This window comes from Panicum hallii, chromosome 6, assembly GCF_002211085.1.
Source record: "Panicum hallii strain FIL2 chromosome 6, PHallii_v3.1, whole genome shotgun sequence".
In the NCBI taxonomy this organism is placed as follows: domain Eukaryota; kingdom Viridiplantae; phylum Streptophyta; class Magnoliopsida; order Poales; family Poaceae; genus Panicum; species Panicum hallii.
In genome coordinates, this window is record NC_038047.1 from 6,773,945 (window position 1) to 6,795,418 (window position 21,474).

Below are 21,474 nucleotides of genomic sequence, written 5' to 3' on the forward strand. Positions count from 1 at the left end.
CCCGCTACGGGTGAAAGGACATCCATGCCCTTGCCCGGCAGGAACGAGCTGTCCACCCGGCGCGATGCTGGGATTTGGCCCCACCTGCGGGTTCATCCCTCTCCCAAGGTGGGCCCGGGGGCCTCTGTCGGTACATACAGATAGGGGTACCTCCCGCTAGGGTGTCCAGGCCTTAGGCTTCTCATAATCCATGCTCCCCCTCGCCTCTGGGCCACGTGGCATACGGCCTCCGGGCCTGACAGCTGGGACCGCGGTCTCCGGACCCTCCCCCGAGCTCCATGAGGCCCGGGGTCTCTGCACACCCAGGTGGGCGGGAGAGCTCTCGGGTAGCCCCTGCGGACCCGGCCTCCCCTGGGAGGTCCGGGGCCGCCACGTGTGATGACCGGACCATCACAGGCCAGCCCACTCCGACCGGCCTCGGGGGCCCCGGGCCCCCCTTCCCCCGGGAAGGGGTCCGGTGCCGCCAGGTGTTGCCCAGCGGGAGGAGCGGGGCTGGCCCCGCCGCGTGCCTGCGGCCCGAGGCCCCTTGCGGGTCGCCTTCCCACCTACCAGCATTTAATGCGGTAGCTGAGTCGGGCGCGCCAAAGTCAAAAGGTGCGGCCTGCCACTGACACACGGGGCAGGTAAGCTGACACCACAGTAAGCCCGTCTGATCTGAAGGCGGCGCGTCGTATCACCGTGCACAGTGCGCGGGCTGTGTGCTGTCCCGTCACGGCGCTGCGCGCGTGATGATGGCCTGTAATAGGCGAGCCACGGCGTGCGCTGTAACAGTGCATGCGCGACGGGTCAGCACTGCTTCACCGCCTGACGGGAGGTTCCATCCCAACAGTGACAGCACGGCTTCACTGTTGGGCAACGCTGCCACCGGACACTGTACAAGACAAGGCTGTACACGGCCATATCCTGGCTGTGGATACGCACATCAACTTCTCGATCGAGAGGACTACGGAGTGGAGCTCGAGGAGAAAACCTCCTTATCTCTCGTAGAACGGCCCCTGTTGGCCGGGCCCACCTGTCGGGGTCCCGCACAGTGTAAGCACTCCCCTTGAACTATAAAAGGGAGAGTGCACTCGTTAGATGGGGGGGTTCAACAATCAGAAACACACAAGCTTATGCTGCTTTCCATTCAGGCTCACGCAGCCAATACAACTCCAAAGTGGACGTAGGGTATTACGCTCCGGCGGCCCGAACCACTCTAAAACCCTTGCGTCTTTCCTGTGTTCATTCGCATACCGATCGAGCGTTCCTTAATCCCCTCTAAACCCATCCTTAACTAGGATTAGGCGGGTGCTTTCCGCCACCCGGCTGGAGAATTCCTCCGACAGAGCTCATTGATCAAATTCTTAGATTTAGCACAAGCTTTGTGAGGTGTAGTGCTAGGCTAGCTCTAGAGATAGTGTGAGAACAAGGTGATGTAACCTTTTGCTGGTTCTTGAGTGAATCTCAAACTTGTATCTCGGTATGCCGGCCCCTTGGAGTCTTCTAGCTTGTTGGCAAGTTTTCGACCCTCCGGCTTTTTGTGGACCGGCGACGATGGTTTTGTGCGGGGGACGAGGAGACCCCTCCTTCATGGGAAACTCCGTAGTGAAGGCGGCATCAAGGTGTCCAGGAGACTTGGCGTGAGCCTTAGTGGCAAATCAAGAGAAGTCACGGAAGAGATTTGGTGATCGGGAAGTAATACTCTTAGTGAGTGCTTCAACAACATGGACTAGGGATGGCTTAGTGCCTACCGATACCACGGGATAAATCCTTCCTCTCATCCTTTCTCTAAACTTCCGCATTTCTTAGTGCAGTATTTTGTTAGGATTAGCTATAGGTTGTAAAACTCTTTAGGATGAGATTTTCACACTAGTTGAACCCTAGTTGCACATCTAGATGATATTTTAGCTTATATTTTATGCTAACTAGTTTGAATCATAGTTTGAGGCATAGGTTAAGTTTTTAAAATTGCCTAATTCATCCCTCACTCTTTTAGACTGCGAGCATCAATTTCTTTCACTGTCTTTTTCTCACCTTCCTCCTTTTTGCTGGTCCCGAGCTGCACAACCCTGTTCTGCGGAACTATTGGTTGCCTCGGCTTTGGGGGCACCTTTCTCCGTGCTGGTCGGGTTTGCATCTGCCACGCTGTGGTCTGAGCGGTGTGGCATGCTTCGTGGTGGCCGTCATGGCTGCTGCACGCTACGCGGTGTTTCGGCTGGAGCCGTTCGTGATGGTGCTGGGTCTCGCCTTTGCTTCGCCGAGTTTCTTGTAGCGGATGATTTGGTGGTAGCTTGGGTGTGTCCCTGGTGGCAGCGGGGAACAGCACTTCATCTCTGCACTACTTGGCTTGCGTGTGCCACGTGGGATTTTGGCCGAGCAGTGAAAGCGTCACGCTCAGTGTATGGGGAGGAATTTCACCTCCGCTCGGTCCTTAATACGAAAGATCTGTTAATACATGACGATCAAATTTTATCACAGATTACTGAAAAACCGTTATAAAGTAGTATCTACGACGATCTCAATTTTCGTCATGTATTGAGCGTTACATATTACACCTCCTGACATTTTTAACGAAATCCTCATATATTAAAATACAAAAAATTGTAAGTGCCCATAGGTAGAACAAGTGGCATATTGAGGTGTAGTCTAGTGGTAAGTCACTTGTGGCTTTAGTAGGAGGTTATCCGTTCGACTCTTCCTTTGCCCTATTTTTTTTTCCTTCTATACTCAATAATGGGCTGAAAAATTAAACTAAAACAATAATAACGCCCAACATTATCAAAAAAGTAGGTAGTGTAGTGATAAAACTTCTCTTTTATTGAGAGAGATTAAGGGTCAATTCTCCCATCATTTGTTTCTTCATTTTATTTTTTATCACACTTAGTAGGCTCTAATCATATAAATTTTTTTATAGTTTTGAATTTCCATACAATCTTTTTTTCTTGCTCATATACACTTCAAATTTGGATACACCCTTGCCTTCACCTTCCTATCAACAAGTGTAAATTTATGTTGCCACTTGTTATGAAAAAATAGTTTTCTTTTTTTAAACAACTAATTAAGGCACTCTTATAAGATAACTTGCAAAAGAAATTATATTAAATATACCAATATATTTTATCATGTAACAGAAAATTTTTCCATGTATCCCTTTTCCTTTTTTCCTCCCTAGCATTGCACCCACATCACTATGTATTCCTTGCCCTCATGTTGATCCATGACGAATTTTATAGAACATCACTAGGTAATGGCCCGGATGTGATGAAATTTATAAAATGTCACTGAGTTTTGGGTATAGAACCCACAACTTTAGATCCATGACAGAAACCAGAGAATTGTCATAGATGGTGCGTCATTATGATATTTTTTAAAATGTCACGAAAAATTTGTTATAGATCAACAGATTTCTCGTAGTGTCCTGTCCCTGCTGCTTGTGCCATTATCAGCTGATGTGCTACAAAAGCATCATGCTCAGTGCACGAGGAGATTTTCACCTTCGCACAAGCCACCACTCTTGATGAGTTCGTCCCATTGTTGCTGATGCTTTTTCCTGGAGCCTCCTTGTTTCTTCTTTATGCGTTCTCTTTTTAGACCTGCTTGGAGTTGGTTGATAGCTACAGCCATGATTCGGCGACTGTTCGTCTTTGGCACCTCTACTCCGTCGCCATTCTCCTTGTTCGTGGCATATTGAATCATATGCTGGGTGGTGTTTCTATCCACCTCTTATGCTATTCCCCTTTAAGGGTTCCTTTCCTTATTTGGTGTTGGATGGCGGTACATGGAGCCTGGATGTAATGCGAATGGTGCTGCCTCCAACTTCAAGGGAGGTTGTCGTGTCCGGCGAGCTACAGTTGGCGCGCCTCCCATTACCCTTAGTCCCCATTCCATTGGGTGGACTCTCAGATGGAGGGCGATAATGGAGCGGTGTAGGTACGAGGGATGGTGCGTAGGTACCAGGGGTGGTGCGGATGCATAATACCATGGTACATCTGGCGAGCATGTTGTTGGTGGCGACTCTATTCGGCGATTGGTGGTCGTTGCTCGGCCCGTGTCTTGTCTTGTCTTGTCTTTGGAATTGGACTGAGTTGTGTTTTCTCTTTTTTTTGTTGAGTTCTATATCTCTACTTTGTAATTTGTGGTTTGCCACATCATTTATTAATAATAAGTTCAGGCTGACATCTTACCTACGGATGGACATGGTTCGAGTCGACCCAGCGGTTCATCGAATCGATTCAAACGGGCTCCTTTTCCGACCCATATAGCGGTGCAGGAGCAATGGATCAGAACCTAGAAACAAGGTTCTAATGGATCGATCCATTTGGCGGCGAAGTGGCGGTGTCCCCCATCGATCGGGTGTAACGGTGTCTAATGCCGCTGGCCGGGGCCCGCGGTGACTGCGCGTAGGTGAAGAGCCGCCCCATTGCTGCTCCGACGATGAGTGCAGCAGCAGAGACTCCGTGCAGCCATCTCGCGTGAAGAAGCCGCATCCTTCACTGCTGGCATCCTCCAACCCTCTAATTTTCTTGTTGGATAAACATCATTAGGGTGTGTTTGGTTGGGCCGTGGCTTTTGGAAAAGCTACTGTGAACTGTGGGCTGTGGAAAAGCTACTGTGAAAAAACTGCTATGGGAAAAGCAGAAAACCATTTGGTTAGAGCAGCTGTGAGAAATGGCAAACTATATGCTGTGGCTGAAATATCTGTAATACCCCTAAAGGTTTGTGGGACTGTCTATATACCAAAATACTCGTACAAACGTAATATATTCACTATTTCGTATGTAAATGTATCTTTTGGAAAGAAAAACATTAAATTTTCTAAGTTTTTCATCCATATGGACGTCGGGGTGGATTTGTAATATGTTCATGGATTTGTGTGAAATACTCACGTCAGGGCGGCGTGGCGCGGCGTCGGGGCATGCTAGTTCCAAAACAAACCGAGTGCAAAGGCATACACAAACCTCAGCTAGCGAATCTTGCAAATTGGTTAATGGAATCTACCATATCCTTGCAAATTATACAAACAGTGTGCTGGATTGAGGGAGAACCGAGGACGGGCGGGCGGCGGGGCGGTGGCCGGTCCGGGCAGCGTCGGGGCAGCCGGGGCGGGCGGCGTCGGGGCGGCGCGGCGCCGGATCGAGGCATGGCGGCGGGCGGGGTGGGGCGGGCGGTGCGGCGCGGCGCGGCGCCGTGGCGGGGCCGGGCGGGCGGCAGCGGGCGGGGTGGGGCGGGAGGGGGGGGCCAGGGGCGGGATGGGGACGCTAGAGCAGATGGGGACAGGAGGTGGGTAGAACGAACTGTTTTTTTCATAATTAGTGGCAGGTGGGTAATTTTTTATCCAAAAGGCACTGAGAGCAGGGGAGGTGCTTTTGCATTTGTACTAGGGTGAAAGCTGCTTTTGAGCAGAAGTACGTAGGGCATTTAAACCTTTGGTTGGCTTTTGGCTTTTGCAAAAGCAAAAGCAGGTGCAAAAGCCCAACCAAACACACTCTTAGTTGGCCGGATTAGTTCTTGTTCTTAGTTGGATCTATGCCATGCAGAGCTGATGATTGGTCCTATATATGGTTTAGTTTGCTCCAACTTGAACAACGTGATTTGTTTTAGTGTTTACCACGGTAAATGCTTTCTCAAACTAGCCTGCAACAAAATCTTTCACCTAATAGATGCATTTGAACCCCTGGAGCGGCAGCAAGCCGGTCACGCTCGCAAGCAGCAGCAAGCATAAGACTAAGCTTAAAGCAGGTTGGTCCGTAATATCCATTGGGGCACCACGGGTCAGCAACTAATCAAAATGGATAGATCGGTTCTCCTCCGCACATCATATGGATCGATGGATCAGTTGCGGTTCGCGCCAAGGTTCAACCACGCCCATCTTTAATGCTCCTGTGTGACCCTTAAACAAGGAATGCGACCTTCGTGTGGTTGCGGACCCTCCTCGCGCTTCCGCCGGCGGGCGGATTGGACATGCTTGCACATGCAGGTGATGATCGATGTGAGCAGGTAGGTACGTAGAGCGGTGGACGCGGCGGGGGATCGAGCGTGTGGCGCCGCGAGGGGACACGGCATTATCCGCCGATGATGTCTCTTCCGCCCGTTTTATTCGGCCGCGAGGAGACACCCGAGCACATGCCATGTCGCGCGCGCCGTCTGTGCAGTTTGCTCTCCTCTCGGCTGCCTGTAAGCGCGTCGAAGACGGAACATGATGCGAAAAGGGCACACGAAGATACCGGGAAAAAGCAGCGGCCTCTCTCCACTCTTCCAGCGAAGAGGGCGGCAGACTTTGGCCGAAGTGTCAACGAGAACACAGGGCGACGATGCACTACAACCCCTATCTCCCTTCATGTAATAATCATGCCATATATTGTCATGTCCATCAGTTCATTACATACCAGTTTATCACCAACACCAACTGGTATTATCAGAGGACAGCACAAAAGCATGCATTGCTGGATCGTTGGAGGCGGTGCAGGTTTTTATAAAAAGATGAGGGGCGCTAATGGTTGGGTTTGGCATGGCACAGCAGTCGGGTGTAAAGATGCAGCGCATGGATGCATGATACAGTGTATGCGCTCTTGTCTTTCTGGATAAGAAAACTTCTATTAGCATAATTGATTGATCTAACACACAGGCACAGCACCCACGTATGGCCCTCGAAGGTAGCAGATGAGCGTCAATTATGTCGTCCCGTTTGGTACGACGCGCACATGCGTGCAGAATCGAGTCCGCTGACTTGGTCCCGTTACGTCCAAATTTTCTTTAGACGCTTTCAGACAGGACTTGCCAAAAAGCCTTAGCCCTTTGCAGTTGTGTGGCTACTAGTTATTATGAATACACTTACACATGTTTTAGATTAGTTTGTTACAAAACTATATGAGAGATTTTTGACGACTAACCTAGAGGTACCGGAGAAACCACGGGTTATATTGTTGGAGCGAGGTACCAAATTTTCGGTACCAGAAAGGTAGCTTTTTTTTGGTACGCAGATACCAAGATTTATAAGTAATAATTTTAACTACCTTCGTGGTGACGATTATAAATGCTCCAACTGCAATGACTGTGAATAAAAAGCACATTCACATTTTGTAGCAATAAGCACAGTGGCCTACTATTCATATGATACGCTTGCTTGAATATTTCTGTCAAATAACTTAATTATCATGCACTGTTTGAATATTTCTATAAATGAACTCTAATGATCATGCACAATATAGAATTCTCCAGTTTTTCTCTTTAAATTAGTGAGAGAATTTCTGAAGTTTCTCTATTTCCGTTCAATGATTCATGACTTTAAAAATATTCTCACATCTCACAACAACTTTGTACCGCTGTATCCAAAGGCACAATGAAAATTACATGCTTTTTTTCGGTGCACAACCGCCCACACTTTGCTGCATGCGGGGCTGTTTTCAATCACAAATTCACAAAGAACAACAAGAATCATAAATCCAATTAAAAAGAAACCAATGCAATAACAGTGGATGCCCGGCTGGATAAATATAATCAGACACCGGACGCGGACCATCAGTTGCGGTTGCACTCGGCGGGGAACCCCTGCGGGAATCTGTACCCATCCTGGCAGTAGTTGTAGCGCATGTAGTTGCGCTCCGCCCACCTGACGGTGCCCCACTCGGCGGCGTCGAGCTGCCTGTGCATCCACCCGTCCCTGCCGGCGTGGCACGCGCCGCCGCTGACGCAGGCGTTGGCGTAGAAGCTCCGGAAGGAGACGACGAAGGGTGCGTTGTTCCAGTCGATGGGGACCTTGCCCTTCTCGGTGGCCCAGTAGCTGCCGTCCCACAGCGTGGCGTGCAGCGTCATGGGCTTGGAGCTCGGGTAGGGGAGGTCGGCATAGCGCTTGAAGGAGCGGATGAACACGTTGTCCACCTTGAAGAGGATGTTCTCCGGGTTCCAGATGATGGTGTAGGTGTGGTAGTCGGCGGAGGGGTCGAACCACAGGTCGAACTGGTGCTCCTTCTTGCCGTCGCCGTTGGCCCACACGTTGGTGTTGAGCACCACCGGTTGGCCGCTAGAGTTGCCCATGAACTCCATGTCGATCTCGTCGCGCCAATCGTCGGTGCCGGACGAAAGCTGCAATTAATCGTCGGAGAATCAGCTAATGATAGAGCGAGACGTTTCGGTCCTTTTGTTGAGTCGGGGGAAAAGCTGATCGACTTACGTAGAAGCAGGAGACGGTGCCGGCGGAGTTCCCGGGGATGAGCTTCATCTCGATGCTGAACTCGCCGTAGAGGAACTGCTCCTTGGAGTTGAAGCCAGCGGGGCCGGAGCTCCGGTCGAGATTGAGCATCATCACCTTCTGGCCTGAAGTGTCGTACCCCGTGCGGACGACGCCATCCGTGGTGAACTGGGTGAGCCAGGACCTCGCCGCCGAGGCGACCTGCAAGAGCGCGAGGGAGACGGCGAGCAGAGCCAGAGAACGCCCTGCCATGGTGGCTGCTGTAGAGCTTCTTGGAAATGAGCTTATTAGAAAGGGGAGGACGCTTGGGTTGTGTTGGAAGAAGTGCAGGAGATGCCACGGCTTTATACTGGTGTGGATGCTGGCTCTGCCTCTGCCGGTGCTGGGGCAGGGCACACATCTTGTTGATGAAGCATGGGGACTTTTTTTTTGCATGCATTATCGGGTGGGTGTATGGTTGGTACAATCATTCAGGCTGCACATGGGCTACAATCAGCGATAATCGTGTGGGTGTTCATACATTGGCAGTTTGATGATGTGTCCGAAGAAACACTTAGATTATTGTGGGGCCCAAAAACTGGGTGTCAGGAAGTTAAGGGATGATAAGTGTCTTAGTAGCCCACCACACTCAAATCCTACTCCTACTGTTCTGCACTCCATGGAGTCCTCTATGGTTTTCCATCCGGCCCGAACCCTATGGGCTGGCCCACGGCCCGCTTTTTTGGCCCGGCAAGGAACTAAACGGGCCCAGGCCGGCTCGGCACGAGCCTCGTGCCGTGCCAGGGCCGAGACCTCGACACATGGGCCGGCTCGGCACAGCACGTTTAACACTCGGCCCGACTCGGCACGTATGCCGGCCCGAGAGCGCGGGAGGCTTGCGAGGCTCAGTAGCCCGAGCGACTCCATTTATAAGAGGAGGCACCCGGCCCCCAGACCCTAGGCGCCCACATTACCCACTCGCCTCGCTGCCTGGCCGCTTCTTCGCCTCGCCGCCTCGCCACCTCTTCGCCTTCCCTGCTCCCCGCCCACGCCTCCCAACCCCCAAATCCTAGCGTCGCCGCCATGGCCGACGTAGATCCACCGCTCCCCTTGCCTCCTCCGCCTCTCCTCGCTTAGATCCAGTCTCCCCCTCCCTTCTCCTCCCCCTTTGGTCCCCAGATCTCGCTCCTCGGTGATCGTCCTTGCCTCCCGTGGGGCCTGTCGCCGTTGCGCGCCTCCGCCTCACCTCCCGAGCCGTGGTTCGGCCAGATCCAATGCCGGTAGCTTTTCTTCTCCCTCTCCTGTGGTCGATGACAGGAATTGATGCTTTTGAAAAGTACATTACTACTGCTCATAATCCTAGATTTTACGGTGTCTCTAGGCAAACAACCACGAGAGATTTTGCTAAGCACTTTAATGATCGTTGTGTAGAGCTTGTTGGGAGTTTGAAATCTATATCCTCTATTGCTCTTACTTCTGATATCTGGTCTTGCAATGCTAAGGAGGATTATCTTAGTGTGGTTGCTCACTATGTGAATGTTGATTGACAATTAGAGAAGAGGATCATAGGTCTCGGGCTGATTTATGTGTCTCACAATGCTGAAAATATTCCTAAGCATATTACTCGTGTTCTTGCTGATTTTGGATTAACTGATAAAATATTCTCTATTACATTGGCCAATGCTGCTGCTAACACTAGGGCTATTAATCAACTTAATCCTATTCTGTCTAGTTATGTTGGTAGCTTGTTCATGTACCAGAGATATGCTTATCATATCGTCAATCTTATTGTTAAGGTTGGCCTTGATATGTTTAGGCCTATACTGTCTGCATTTAGAACTGCTATATTATTTTTAAATTTATCTAACCAACGCATTGCTGCATATAAATCATAATGTATTCCTGTTAATGCAATACCTTGCAAGTTTGGCTTGGACATGGATGTGAGATGGAATTCCACTTATCTCATGTTAAAATATCTCTTGCCCCGTAAGAACTCATTCTTTGTTTTTATCACTACTAACCATCCTTTAACCATCCTTTGATTGATAGTCACTCTTGACAGAACAACACTCGTATATGGCTGAAAAAATATTTTAATTCCTTAAACAGTTCTATGATTCCACTGTTGTTGTCTCTGGTGTTTATTATCCCACATCTCCATTAATATTGCAACATGTTCTTGAGATAGCTAGCCATCTAAATAATTATAAAAATGACAGAGATTTAAGAAATATTGTTACTCCCTTGAAAGATAAATTTTTACAATATTAGCGTGACATTCCTATGCTTTATGCCTTTGCATTTATATTGGATCCTAGGGCTAAGATGAAAGGTTTCAGCAATGTTCTTAAACTTTTGTCTGAGCTTAATGGTAATGATTACTCCTGCTACTTAACTGAGTTAGGGGCTGAACTATCTATTGTTTTTGCTAAGTATGATGAAAAGTTTGGTGCTGTAAGATTGCAAAGGGTTGCACAACCAGACCCTATAGGTAAGAAAAGGACTGCTTGGGGTAAGATCTTTGGGGATGATGCTTCTGGTTCTAGTTCTTCTAGTGCTGCTGGTTGTTGGCGCTTCTTAGCGTCATCACTAGGATCATCATTCCCTAGCAATGGTGCCAAAAATGTCATGTGGTATTTCTTACATCATAGATAAATCCAGAAGACCATGGAATACAGTTGTAGCATTTTACCCGTGAGTAATCTCGGGTGTCTTATTTATATTTCCGCAGGGAAGGCAGCAATTATAGAATAGGTAAGTTGATGATCAAATCTTGGTTGAATATTCAATTGCATCAACATGGGGTAAGATAATATATGGATAATGAGTTAGTGTGACACACAAGTTACTCAAGCTCAAACTCGAGCAATGGCATAGGCAGGGAGAAAGGAAGAAGAAAGCTAGCTGCTCGGGACTTATGTACTTCTATCTAGATATACAGCTCATATTGTACACTTATACACATACACATGATTATTCTCAGCTCTAGGCTCCCAAACACTACCGGAAGAACCGCATATGACTGGCAGAGGAGCCGCCAGCCAACTCGGCTACTTTATGGACCTCCTACCGCAACTACCTCATCTAACCATGGGATAGAGCCGCATGTGGCAACACTAACTAAGCCATACACCACGTCTCCATTAATTACTCTAGTGCCCCACGCGGAGCCCCCATCCTCCGCATGGACAAACATCGCACTAGAGCAAACATACGAATACCGGAACCGTTGTCGTGGCACTAGATTTACTCTTCTAATCATGCAAGGCATAAGGTACAAGTAGAAACTAATCATAACATACACGTGACGGTCAAAATTGGTCTGTAACGAGCGTCAACAAGATAAAAGACCGTCTTGGGCATAACACTAACACTAGCGCCCAAATCACATAAGTCCTGGTCGAAGTTCTGTGTCCCAAAGAACCAACTGATTGTGGGACATCTTGGATCCTTCTTCTTCTTAGGATGCTGCTGGAGTATAGCTACCCTACACACCTCGGTGAGCTTGATTACCTCAGTGGTGGGTAAAAGCCGCTTGTTGGTGAGTATGTCCTTGAGATAGCGAGCATAAGTTGGCACTTGCATCGCGTCCAACAAAGGTGCACTAATGTTGATGTGCTGGATCAAATCCACAAAGCGGTTAAATTGTTCATCCGGTGGTAGCTTCTTGATTCTGGTAGGAAACGACAGTAGTTAAGTGTTATAGAATTCGTGTGGGGCCGTTTCCCCACGTGCACCTTATCGGTGTCATTGTTGTTGGGTTGTTCTTCCACTGTCTTGTTCTCTTTTTCCCTACTGACATGGTCAGGATAAGGAGGATCACGAGTAGCTTTACCTCCTCGTGTAGTTATTGCGTTGAAATTTTCCAGGGAAGCTTCAGGTTGCCCCAGGATTCTTCCTATTTCACTAGAAGAAACAGTAGTAGCCAGCTGAGCTAGTTGAGTTTTAAGTATCTTGTTGAAGCTCAGCTGGTTCTTGCTCGCAGAGGAGATGCCATCCATCTTTGCCTGAACGGTCTCTAGAGATTTGTCATTGGTGGCCAGCTTCTTTTGTAGTGATTCGTTGACTTTTGCTTGGCCTAGGACAAGATCCCTCAAGGAAGGATGGTTAGGATTAAATGAATTTGAATTACCATTTGGTCCTTGGTAGTAGGGGCATGATTGATTCCACCCCTGACCTCCTTGTGGACGAAACCTGTTGTTGTTGTTGTTATTCATGTATATGACATCTTCATGGGTTTTGGGGCAAACATTCCCCAAATGTCCCATGTTCCCGCAGACCTCACACGTCATGCGAGCATCTAAGGCTTGGAGTGCTTGCATTGCAGCTTTTTCTTGGGGACGTTCATCTATCTTTTTGAGGAGGAGGTCAAGCTTAGCGGCCAGCATATCCGTCTCCTTGACGGTGTGCATACCCCGCTAGCATGGTTGAAGACGTTCATCATTCCAACCTTAGTTGGACACCATCTTCTCGATCAAAGTTTTGGACATGTCAATGGTTAGCGAGAAGAAAGCACCACCTGCAGCAGCGTCAATGTGGTCGCGGGTTGTTGGAGTCAGCCCATTGTAGAAATTCTAAAGAATAAGCCAATTATCCATCCCGTGGTGAGGACATGCGAGGATGTACTCCTAAAGCCTGTCCTATGCTTTAGAGATTCACTCATTAGACACCTGCTGGAAGCTGGAGATTCTTCCTTGAAGAGCGTTGGTTTTTCCCATTGGGAAGAATTTGGCGAGGAATGCCTTGGTGCATTTTTGCCATGTGTCCACTGCACTTCTGTTGGCATAAAACCACTGTTTTGCTCTCCACAAAAGAGAAAACGGAAACAGTCGAAGTCGGATTGCATCCTGAGTGACTCCCTTGATAACAAATGTACTGCAGAGTTCCAGGAATTGTTGGAGATGTGCGCTGGCATCCTCATTGGCCTTGCCACATAATGGGCTAGCCTGCACCATTGTAATGAGACCCGTCTTGATCTTGAAATTTTTAATACCAGTGTTGACAGATGGCCCGACTGAGATATTATCAGTGGAGGGAGCAAAGAATTCATGGAGCGTCTTCTGGGCTATGGCGTTGGAAGTTGATGGAACAGTAACGACTGGTTCGGCTGTCGAGTGAGGTATCTGAGGAGGTACGACACGAGGTTGAAATTTTCTCAAAAGTGACTCTGGATCCTAAGTGAAATTTTGCGGCAGATCGAAACCAGTCATACACTACCTATTTTCACATCATAGAGATAGAGAAAAAAAAAAGCAAAGTTAGCCTATATAAACAATGAATACCAACTAAGATATTAATCAAAAACTTTATCTATTCTTTTAACCAGTGACTTCCCTGGCAACGGCGCCAAAAATGCTTGTTGGCGTTTCTTAGCGTCATCACAAGGATCATCATTCCCAAATAATGGTGCCCAAAATGCCGTGTGGTATTTCTTACGTCACATATAAATCTGCAAGCCCACAGAATACCATTGTAGCATTTTACCCATGAGTAATCTCGGATGTCGTACTTATATTTTAGTAGAGAATGCGGCGGTTATAGAATAGGAAAGTTGATGATCAAGTCTTGGCTGAATATTCAATTGCATAAATGGGGGTAAGATAGTATATGGATGATGAGGTAGTGTGACACACAAGTTACTCAAGCTCAAACTCAAGCAAAGCCATAGGTAGGAAGAAAGGAAGAAGAAAGCTAGCTGCTCGGGACTTATGCACTTCTATATAGATATACAGCTCATATTGTACACTCATACACATACACATGATTATCCTCAGCTCTAGGCTCCCAGGCACTACTAGGAGAACCGCACATGACTGGCGGAGGAGCCGCTAGCCAACTCGGCTACTTTATGGACCTCCTACCGCAACTACCTGAACAGGGAGGGTTACGTTGGACGAACAGGGCTATCACCACCTGCCACCTATCTCATCTAACCATGGGATACAGCCGCATCCGGCAACACTAACTAAACTAGACACCACATCTGCATTGATTAGCAATACTCTAGTGCTCCGCACGGAGCCCCTATCCTTCGAATGGATAGACATCACACTAGAGCAAACATACAAATACCGAAACCATTGTCGTGGCACTAGATTTACTCTTCTAATCATGCAAGTTATAAGTTACAAGTATAAAATAATCATAGCATAGACGTCTGACACTGCAGAATGTAAACTATACAAATATATAAATCTAGAAGATAACTCTATTAAAGATATACGAGAATTACAAAGGAAAGGAAGAGCTAAACCTATACCGAACACTCCTCGGGAACCTCGGGAACCGAAGAAGAGCTACTTCAGTCTAAACTCCACTATCTTATGGACTAAGCAAGAGAGAGCAACTTGAGGTGTGTCTTCTTTAGGAGCCTCTCCCCTCATATTTATAGATGTGTCCCGGGCGTCTCGGATGGCAAATGAGGTGCTATCACCTGGAACCAACATGGAGGAGCAATGGGGAGGCGCCACGTGGAAGCTTTAAATCGGTGGAGTTGGCCTTGGTTCGGCGAACCAGGCTTGGCCCCAACCGACCTCAGCCTTTGCTGAGTGGCTGGCAGGTGGGCCCTAGGTCCTTGGTGCACGGCTTGGTGATGTCCTAAGGTGGTTGCATATCCTGGTGGGCCCTTTAATCCATGTGAGGCTGAACAGTGCATTCTGATTGGTCATAACTTTTACCTTGGATTCAATGGTGTGTTTTCCCTCCATTTCTGCTCAAATTTCTGCATAGCACTAATTTTCAAGGGACATGTGGAAATGATATTATTCTAGATAAATATGCATGTAAGAAATGCTAGTTCCTAATTTTCTGATCAAATTGATGGTCGAAATTGGTCCGTAACGAGTATCAACACTGGTCTTGGTGCTGGTCTTGGTGGTTCTTCCTCCTTGCATAGGATATCATCTGCTAGTGCTTTGTTGCAGGCTGCTGCTTCTCTAGCTTCTGAACTTTCTGCCTATCTAGATAGTGATACTGTTAACCAGTACGATGATGAATTTAACATTTTGAACTAGTGGCATGAGCATAAACTATCATATCCCGTTGTTTCAATTCTAGCTAGAGATGTTATGTCTATGCCTGTTTCTACAATATGATCAGAATCTGCTTTTAGTACAACTGGCAGGATCATCGAGGAGTGGCAACAGCGTCTGGACTCGGAGATGGTGGAGATGTTGGCTCTGGTGAAGGATTGGGAGCTAGGAAATGCAAGACTTTAGCATGCCGTCGAGGATCAAGAAGTTGAAGACTCTTTTCAGAACTTGTTTTTTGATGAAGAATCTATGTAGTATGGTCTGTGGTGTACTGGTGTGGACATGTGGTCCAGAACTTGAACTTGAACTTGAACTGATGTATTTGAACAAATTAAAGCTTGTTGTACTTTTTTTTCTTTGTAGGGTTTTATCCTCACAAGGTGTGAGATTTTACCTACAAAGATTTTTAATGAGGCATCACATAAAACAGCTCAAGTTAATATATGTTCTTTGCAAATTTGTGAGTGTGTATGTGTCAATGTTTGATATTTGGACGTCTATGTGTCTGTCTATGTCTATATGTATGTTTGAATGTGTATGTGTGAATGAAAGTATTTGAATTTGAGAATGTGTTAAGATTTCAGTAAATTTCTTATCAAATTTGAATTTTTGAGATAATTCTGGAATGAAGAAGGGTTTCATAGATACATGGGCTCACGGGCTGGCACGGCATGCAGAGCCTGTATAGGTAATCGGGCTGGCCCGGCACAGATAACAGACCTTCATGCCATGCCTGGGACGAGGCCTCGGCACGTGGGCTAGCCCGGCACGCCATGAATAGTTAATCAGGCCAATCGTACCGAGCCTAATCGTGCCGGGCTGAATCGGGCCCGGGCCGTGCCGGGTCGGACGGCCCGAATGGCCAACTATAGAGTCCTCTGTCATTATTTAAGGAGTAGAAGAAAGTATGTTCTTCATATAGGGTTGAAGTGATAGAAGTGCTAAGGACGTAATTAGCACATAATACACAAGATCTACTTAAGTCCAATCATGAATTAATCTACTAATGTGGAATTAGGTGGGTAATGCTTATACTGTTGTTTGCTGAGGCCATGGGAGCTCTCTGAGTTGATGCAGTAGTCGTAGATGTACTCATGCAATAGTGGCAAACAATGAGGGCAAGAACTTCTGCTCCCCTAGCATTGATAGTAACTGGATTTAGGGTGCCTAATCACGTTTAGGGTTTGGATGTGAAAATGAGTCAGCCACCTCCGATCCTTAGATTTATAGCAATGTGGGTGCAGAGCCTTATTATATATTACCCTTAGCTTAGTTTGGAAACTAAGAATGGGTCCAACGTTTATAATCTATTAATTTCCTTAATTATGTTTAGGTGGTAAAATGTGCCATTAGTTTCTAAATATATATATTCTAGGATGAAGATGTCTGACCTTCCTAAATTTTTACATGATGTGTCTCGAGAGGGATAGAGGGTCATCTACTAAATTATTCTTGACTCAATTGACAGCTGATTCTCTCTCTCATATATATATATATATATATAACAATCTGTATAGTCATATCACTTTGGTCAAACAAGTTACAAATGGATACATGTAAACGGACATAACCTAGGTCACAACACTACTATAAAAAACTTTATAGTACCGGGTAATAAGGGCCAAAGGCACCGGTTTCTCAACCGGTACTGTGAAGCCGAGACTAAAAGTCTCGTCCTCCGGGTAAAACACCTGGTACCAAGTCACAGTCACGCGATTTTTTCACGTGAAATACGCGCACATGCAGTGGCCGGGATTCAAACCCGAACCTCTTACCTCGCGCGTACCTCCCTTACCATCTCACCTACGCATCAGTTGTGATTGAGAGGGAGATACTTTCTATTCGAAGTAAACCGTGGAGGACCCTTAGGTACCGGGTGGTAACACCAGCCGGTAGCTAAGGCAAGCCTTAGGTACCAAGTGGTGTTACCACCCGGTACTAATATGGGCGGAACCTTTAGTACCAGGTGGTAACACTACCAGTACCAATATCTAGCCTTATCTATCGGGCGGTGTTACCACCCGGTACTTAAAGATTCTTAAACCTTTCCATCCACTTCAAAAGTACCGATATGAAGATGACCCGTTACTAATGCTAGAATTAGTATCGGATCATCTTCATGCTTGTACTTTTAGGGTGGATATTTGGCATATTTTCTAGTTGTGCAAGTGTTAATTTCAAGGAGATAGAAGTGAAAAAAAATGCAAAATCGATATCCCTAACCCCTCTGAAGCCACCAAACCCTAGCTGCGTGATTCATGCGGCCATGGCGGCTTGCACTGTTGGTGCAGTGAACCACTTCTCCTGGTTATCTTGATGCTTGATGCTGAAGGGCATCACAGCGCGGACGGAGATTACCTTGGGTTCTCGTTGTGTGCCATTGATCGGGCGTCCATGGCGAGCCAGCCATCACCGCACGTCTAGGTTGAGCGATGCACCCAAGCTGCGACTTACTGGCATCATCTTTGTTTTCAATTTTCTTGGAGTTGGTTTTGGGTCCAGTTCGCAGTGAAAGAAAATATGGTTAAAGAATAGTGTAAGCTAGGAATCGATCGATCCCACGACCTCCCAGGAGGATAGGACTGGCTGGACAACTGCACTTGATATCTATGCATTTATATAGTTTTTTGTTAGACATATGTAACCATAGCTTAATTCAAGTTTATTTTTAAAAAATGACGGATTTTTTCATCACCAGCAGTAATGATTAAATTTGTGAAGTTCTAGAAAATTTAAATCCTGTCTGCCACCATGGCAGAATAATCTTGAAGGCGTACATGTCTCCGAATCATGCACATATGTGATAAGATCATATCTCCGTTTGTATATTTTGTAACTTGTTGGATCAAAATGATAAAACCATACATATTTGTACGTAAATGTAATTTACTCATAATGTTTCTCAAGTGGCCGAGAGTTGTGTAGTCAAATTTGGACAATCCCCAAAAGGGTAGATCGATCCCAAACCAAAATAAATATCAGTCAATTACTAAATAATAACTTTTTAATGTCTATTTAGACAAGGAAAACCCCTTAGCTATTTGTGGAAATCCTACAAACAGACCAACACCGTTGGCTATTTCAAAAAAAAACTCCAAAAGTATTTTAAATCTAGTACTGTTTCTCGTGGCTACAACTACAAATTCAGAAACTCTCAAAATGTATCGTCCCGTGGATCCTACGTTATTGTAAGCAGGGTCATTTGGCTGGAAAAGCTATTAAATTAAAAAATAGTTAACTATTACGTACTATTTTTTTCTTATCGCATAAAAATATATTAGTAGACTAATTATCACTTAAAATTTTGTAAAAAATGAAATACGGCTTGTAAAACGTACCCAAGGTCGGCACTTTTCCATCTCAAGAGCTGCCTGGACCTGGTTATAACGAAAGAATAAGATGGCTATGGTCAAAGACAGACTCTGGCGTGCCACGGAACGTGACAGAATTTAATGCTCCTGTGTGTGGCCCTTAAACATGGAAAGTGATTTGTCGCTCGTTATCCGCGCCCTTAAACGTGCAAATGTAGATGATGACAAGCAGGCCAGGTAGCCCGGCCGGCGGCGGTAGGTGGACATGGTGGGAGCGTGCGGCGCCGGGAGGAGACACGGCATACGGATGATGTACTGTCCATGTCGCGTCGCGCGTACACCAGAGCACGGCGCATGCTATGTCGCGTCCGTGCTGTTCGCGCGTAAACAGGGAAACCAACGCCAGAGTTGCCCACAAAGATTCTCAATGGGTATAGTAGAAATGCTTCGAGCCGTCCCTCTATCCAAGAAGCATAGAACGAGTTTTCACCAAGCCCCTTTGGCGTAGCTTTCCCAAGAGCTTTAAAGAAAATTTCATATAAAACTGTGCTAAATGGGTATTTTTCTAGCAGTTTCATCCATAAAGCACCTGGTGAATCTGTTTTTAGCTTACACTGGGAAGAAGAAGTCGGAAATCGCAGTTTCGTTCAGCTTCTCCGGTAGACCCACGTTTCGCCAAATGATTTTAAAAATCGCTTCAGCTTCACAAGAAAACCTGCTTCAGAAGCTGTTTTAAGATAAGCTGAAGTTATGCTAAATGGGGCCACAAAATAAAAAGACGGACTGTCCTCAATGGCACCTCTAGTAAGGTGTCACAACTGTTAGAAATAATTAGGCGTGTGATCAATTGGTATTAAGAACGTGATTAATATGTGGTTTAGTTAGTTAATCCAACCATTAGTGGAGCTAATGATGGAACGCGTCGGTACCAAGGGGCCGTTCGGAAGGGGTCTGTCCCTTTCGAACAGGCGCGTCGGTATTCCCTCGACACCTATATATATATACATGTAAAACTCTTTACGAGATTAAGAAAAGAATCATTCCATCCATTACCTTTTCACTTCACATATTGTAAACAACAACCAATATCAACGCAACTAAAACTGGGCAAAGCTTTTTCTTTCCTTTAAACACAGTACAAACGCAGACATGTCGATTAAATTTTGGAATAAATTCAGAACTGAGTGGAGGACTATGTGGGTAGGTTTCATCACATGAACTTTACCAGCTGAGCAAAACTTTCGCTTGCGATATCTATACTCCAACACGACACATCCACCACCAGAGACCTAGCACATGACCATAGCATCGTCATGGCAACAAGATGGTTAACACAACAGAAATATGACAGTAGGTAGATAACAGCCATCGAAGATCGATCAATCAGGCAACACAAGCAACCTCCTCTGAGGTGCTTGTGTTCGGTGCGTTACAGGCTGACATGGATGAGGTGTCCTGTAGTAGTGCAATAGGTTTTTTAATTGTTTCCTCTCCGTTAGTGATAGAACATTTTGAAGTCTTTCCTTTTTATGCAATGATATTTGTTTTGCTCCTTGACTTTAAGCAGATTCTCACAGCTCATAACAACCTTCTTGTATTGCTGTATCCAAAGGCACATAAAAATCACATGCTTTCTTTCTGTAGGAAAAAACTAGGTGTACAACCGCCCACACGTTTCGGCGGAGCTGCTTTTTCATCACAAGATGCAAAGAACAAGAACAAATCCAATAAAAACAAACCAATAACAATGGATGCCCAGCTCTGGATCAAAAGGCGGAGGAATAGCTTAGCTGCGGCTGCACTCGGCGGGGAGCCCCAGCGGGAACCTGTACCCATCCTGGCAGTAGTTGTAGCGCATGTAGTTGCGCTCCGCCCACCTGACGCTGCCCCACTCGGCGGCGTCGAGCTGCCTGTGCATCCACCCGTCCCTGCCGGCGTGGCACGCGCCGCCGCTGACGCAGGCGTTGGCGTAGAAGCTCCGGTAGGAGACGACGAAGGGCGCGTTGTTCCAGTCGATGGGGACCTTGCCCTTCTCCGTGGCCCAGTAGCTGCCGTCCCACAGCGTGGCGTGCAGCGTCATGGGCTTGGAGCTCGGGTAGGGGAGATCGGCGTAGCGCTTGAAGGAGCGGATGAACACGTTATCCACCTTGAAGAGGATGTTCTCCGGGTTCCAGATGATGGTGTAGGTGTGGTAGTCGGCAGAGGGGTCGAACCACAGGTCGAACTGGTGCTCCTTCTTGCCGTCGCCGTTGGCCCACACGTTGGTGTTGAGCACCACCGGCTGGCCGCTGGAGTTGCCCATGAACTCCATGTCGATCTCGTCGCGCCAGTCGTCAGTGCCGGACGAAAGCTGCAATTAATCGTCGGAAAATCAGCTAAGGTCCTTTTATTGAGTCGGGAGCGAGAAAGCTGATCGACTTACGTAGAAGCATGAGACGGTTCCGGCGGAGTTTCCCGGGATGAGCTTCATCTCGATGCTGAACTCGCCGTAGAGGAACTGCTCCTTGGAGTTGAAGCCAGCGGGGCCAGAGCTCCGGTCGAGGTTGAGCATCATCACCTTCTGGCCTGAAGCGTCGTACCCCGTGCGGACGATGCCGTCCGTGGTGAACTGGGTGAGCCAGGACCTCGCCGCCGAGGCGACCTGCAAGAGCGCAAGGGAGACGGCGAGCAGAGCTAGAGAACGCCGCGCCATGGTGGTTTCTTGGAAATGAGCTTATTGCATTGGAAAGGGGAGTACGCTTGGGTTGTGTTTGAAGAAGCGCAGGAGATGCCACGGCTTTATACTGGTGGATGGGGGCTCTGCCCCTGCCGGTGCCGGGGCAGGGCACACGTCTTGTTGATGAAGCATGGGGACTTTTCTTGGCATACATTATCGGGTAGGTGGTGCATGGTCGGTACAATCATTCAGGCTGCACATTCAGGCTGCACATGGCCTACAACAATCAGCGATAATCTTGGGTGCTCATACATTGGCAGTTTGATG

The 21,474-nt window shown here is 47.2% G+C and overlaps 2 protein-coding genes and 1 non-coding gene across 3 annotated transcripts; 1 reads left to right on the top strand and 2 right to left on the bottom strand.

The window, feature by feature from the left end:
• Positions 1-7,223: 7,223 nt before the first annotated feature.
• LOC112897279 (xyloglucan endotransglycosylase/hydrolase protein 8-like) lies at positions 7,224-8,469 on the bottom strand. The gene is made up of 2 exons (XM_025965550.1): positions 8,150-8,469; positions 7,224-8,061 (listed from the first exon to the last, which is right to left on the bottom strand). Exons 1-2 carry the CDS (start codon positions 8,417-8,419, stop codon positions 7,498-7,500), a joined length of 834 nt encoding a protein of 277 aa, XP_025821335.1. The 5' UTR covers positions 8,420-8,469; the 3' UTR covers positions 7,224-7,497.
• Positions 8,470-12,745: 4,276 nt separating this feature from the next.
• Positions 12,746-12,854, top strand: LOC112898627. Its single transcript, XR_003229889.1, has one exon. It is a non-coding gene; the product is annotated as a small nucleolar RNA R71 (small nucleolar RNA).
• A 7,215-nt stretch (positions 12,855-20,069) lies between these two features.
• On the bottom strand, positions 20,070-21,225 carry LOC112897478 (xyloglucan endotransglycosylase/hydrolase protein 8-like). The gene is made up of 2 exons (XM_025965778.1): positions 20,914-21,225; positions 20,070-20,841 (listed from the first exon to the last, which is right to left on the bottom strand). Exons 1-2 carry the CDS (start codon positions 21,181-21,183, stop codon positions 20,278-20,280), a joined length of 834 nt encoding a protein of 277 aa, XP_025821563.1. The 5' UTR covers positions 21,184-21,225; the 3' UTR covers positions 20,070-20,277.
• Between the last annotated feature and the right edge of the window lie 249 nt (positions 21,226-21,474).

Coding starts and splice junctions, on each gene's coding strand:
- LOC112897279 (XM_025965550.1), bottom strand. CDS start 8,419: ATGGCAGGGCGTTCTCTGGCTCTGCTCGCCGTCTCCCTCGCGCTCTTG. Junction 8,062..8,149: donor GCACCGTCTCCTGCTTCTAC/GTAAGTCGATCA, acceptor GATTAATTGCAG/CTTTCGTCCGGCACCGACGA.
- LOC112897478 (XM_025965778.1), bottom strand. CDS start 21,183: ATGGCGCGGCGTTCTCTAGCTCTGCTCGCCGTCTCCCTTGCGCTCTTG. Junction 20,842..20,913: donor GAACCGTCTCATGCTTCTAC/GTAAGTCGATCA, acceptor GATTAATTGCAG/CTTTCGTCCGGCACTGACGA.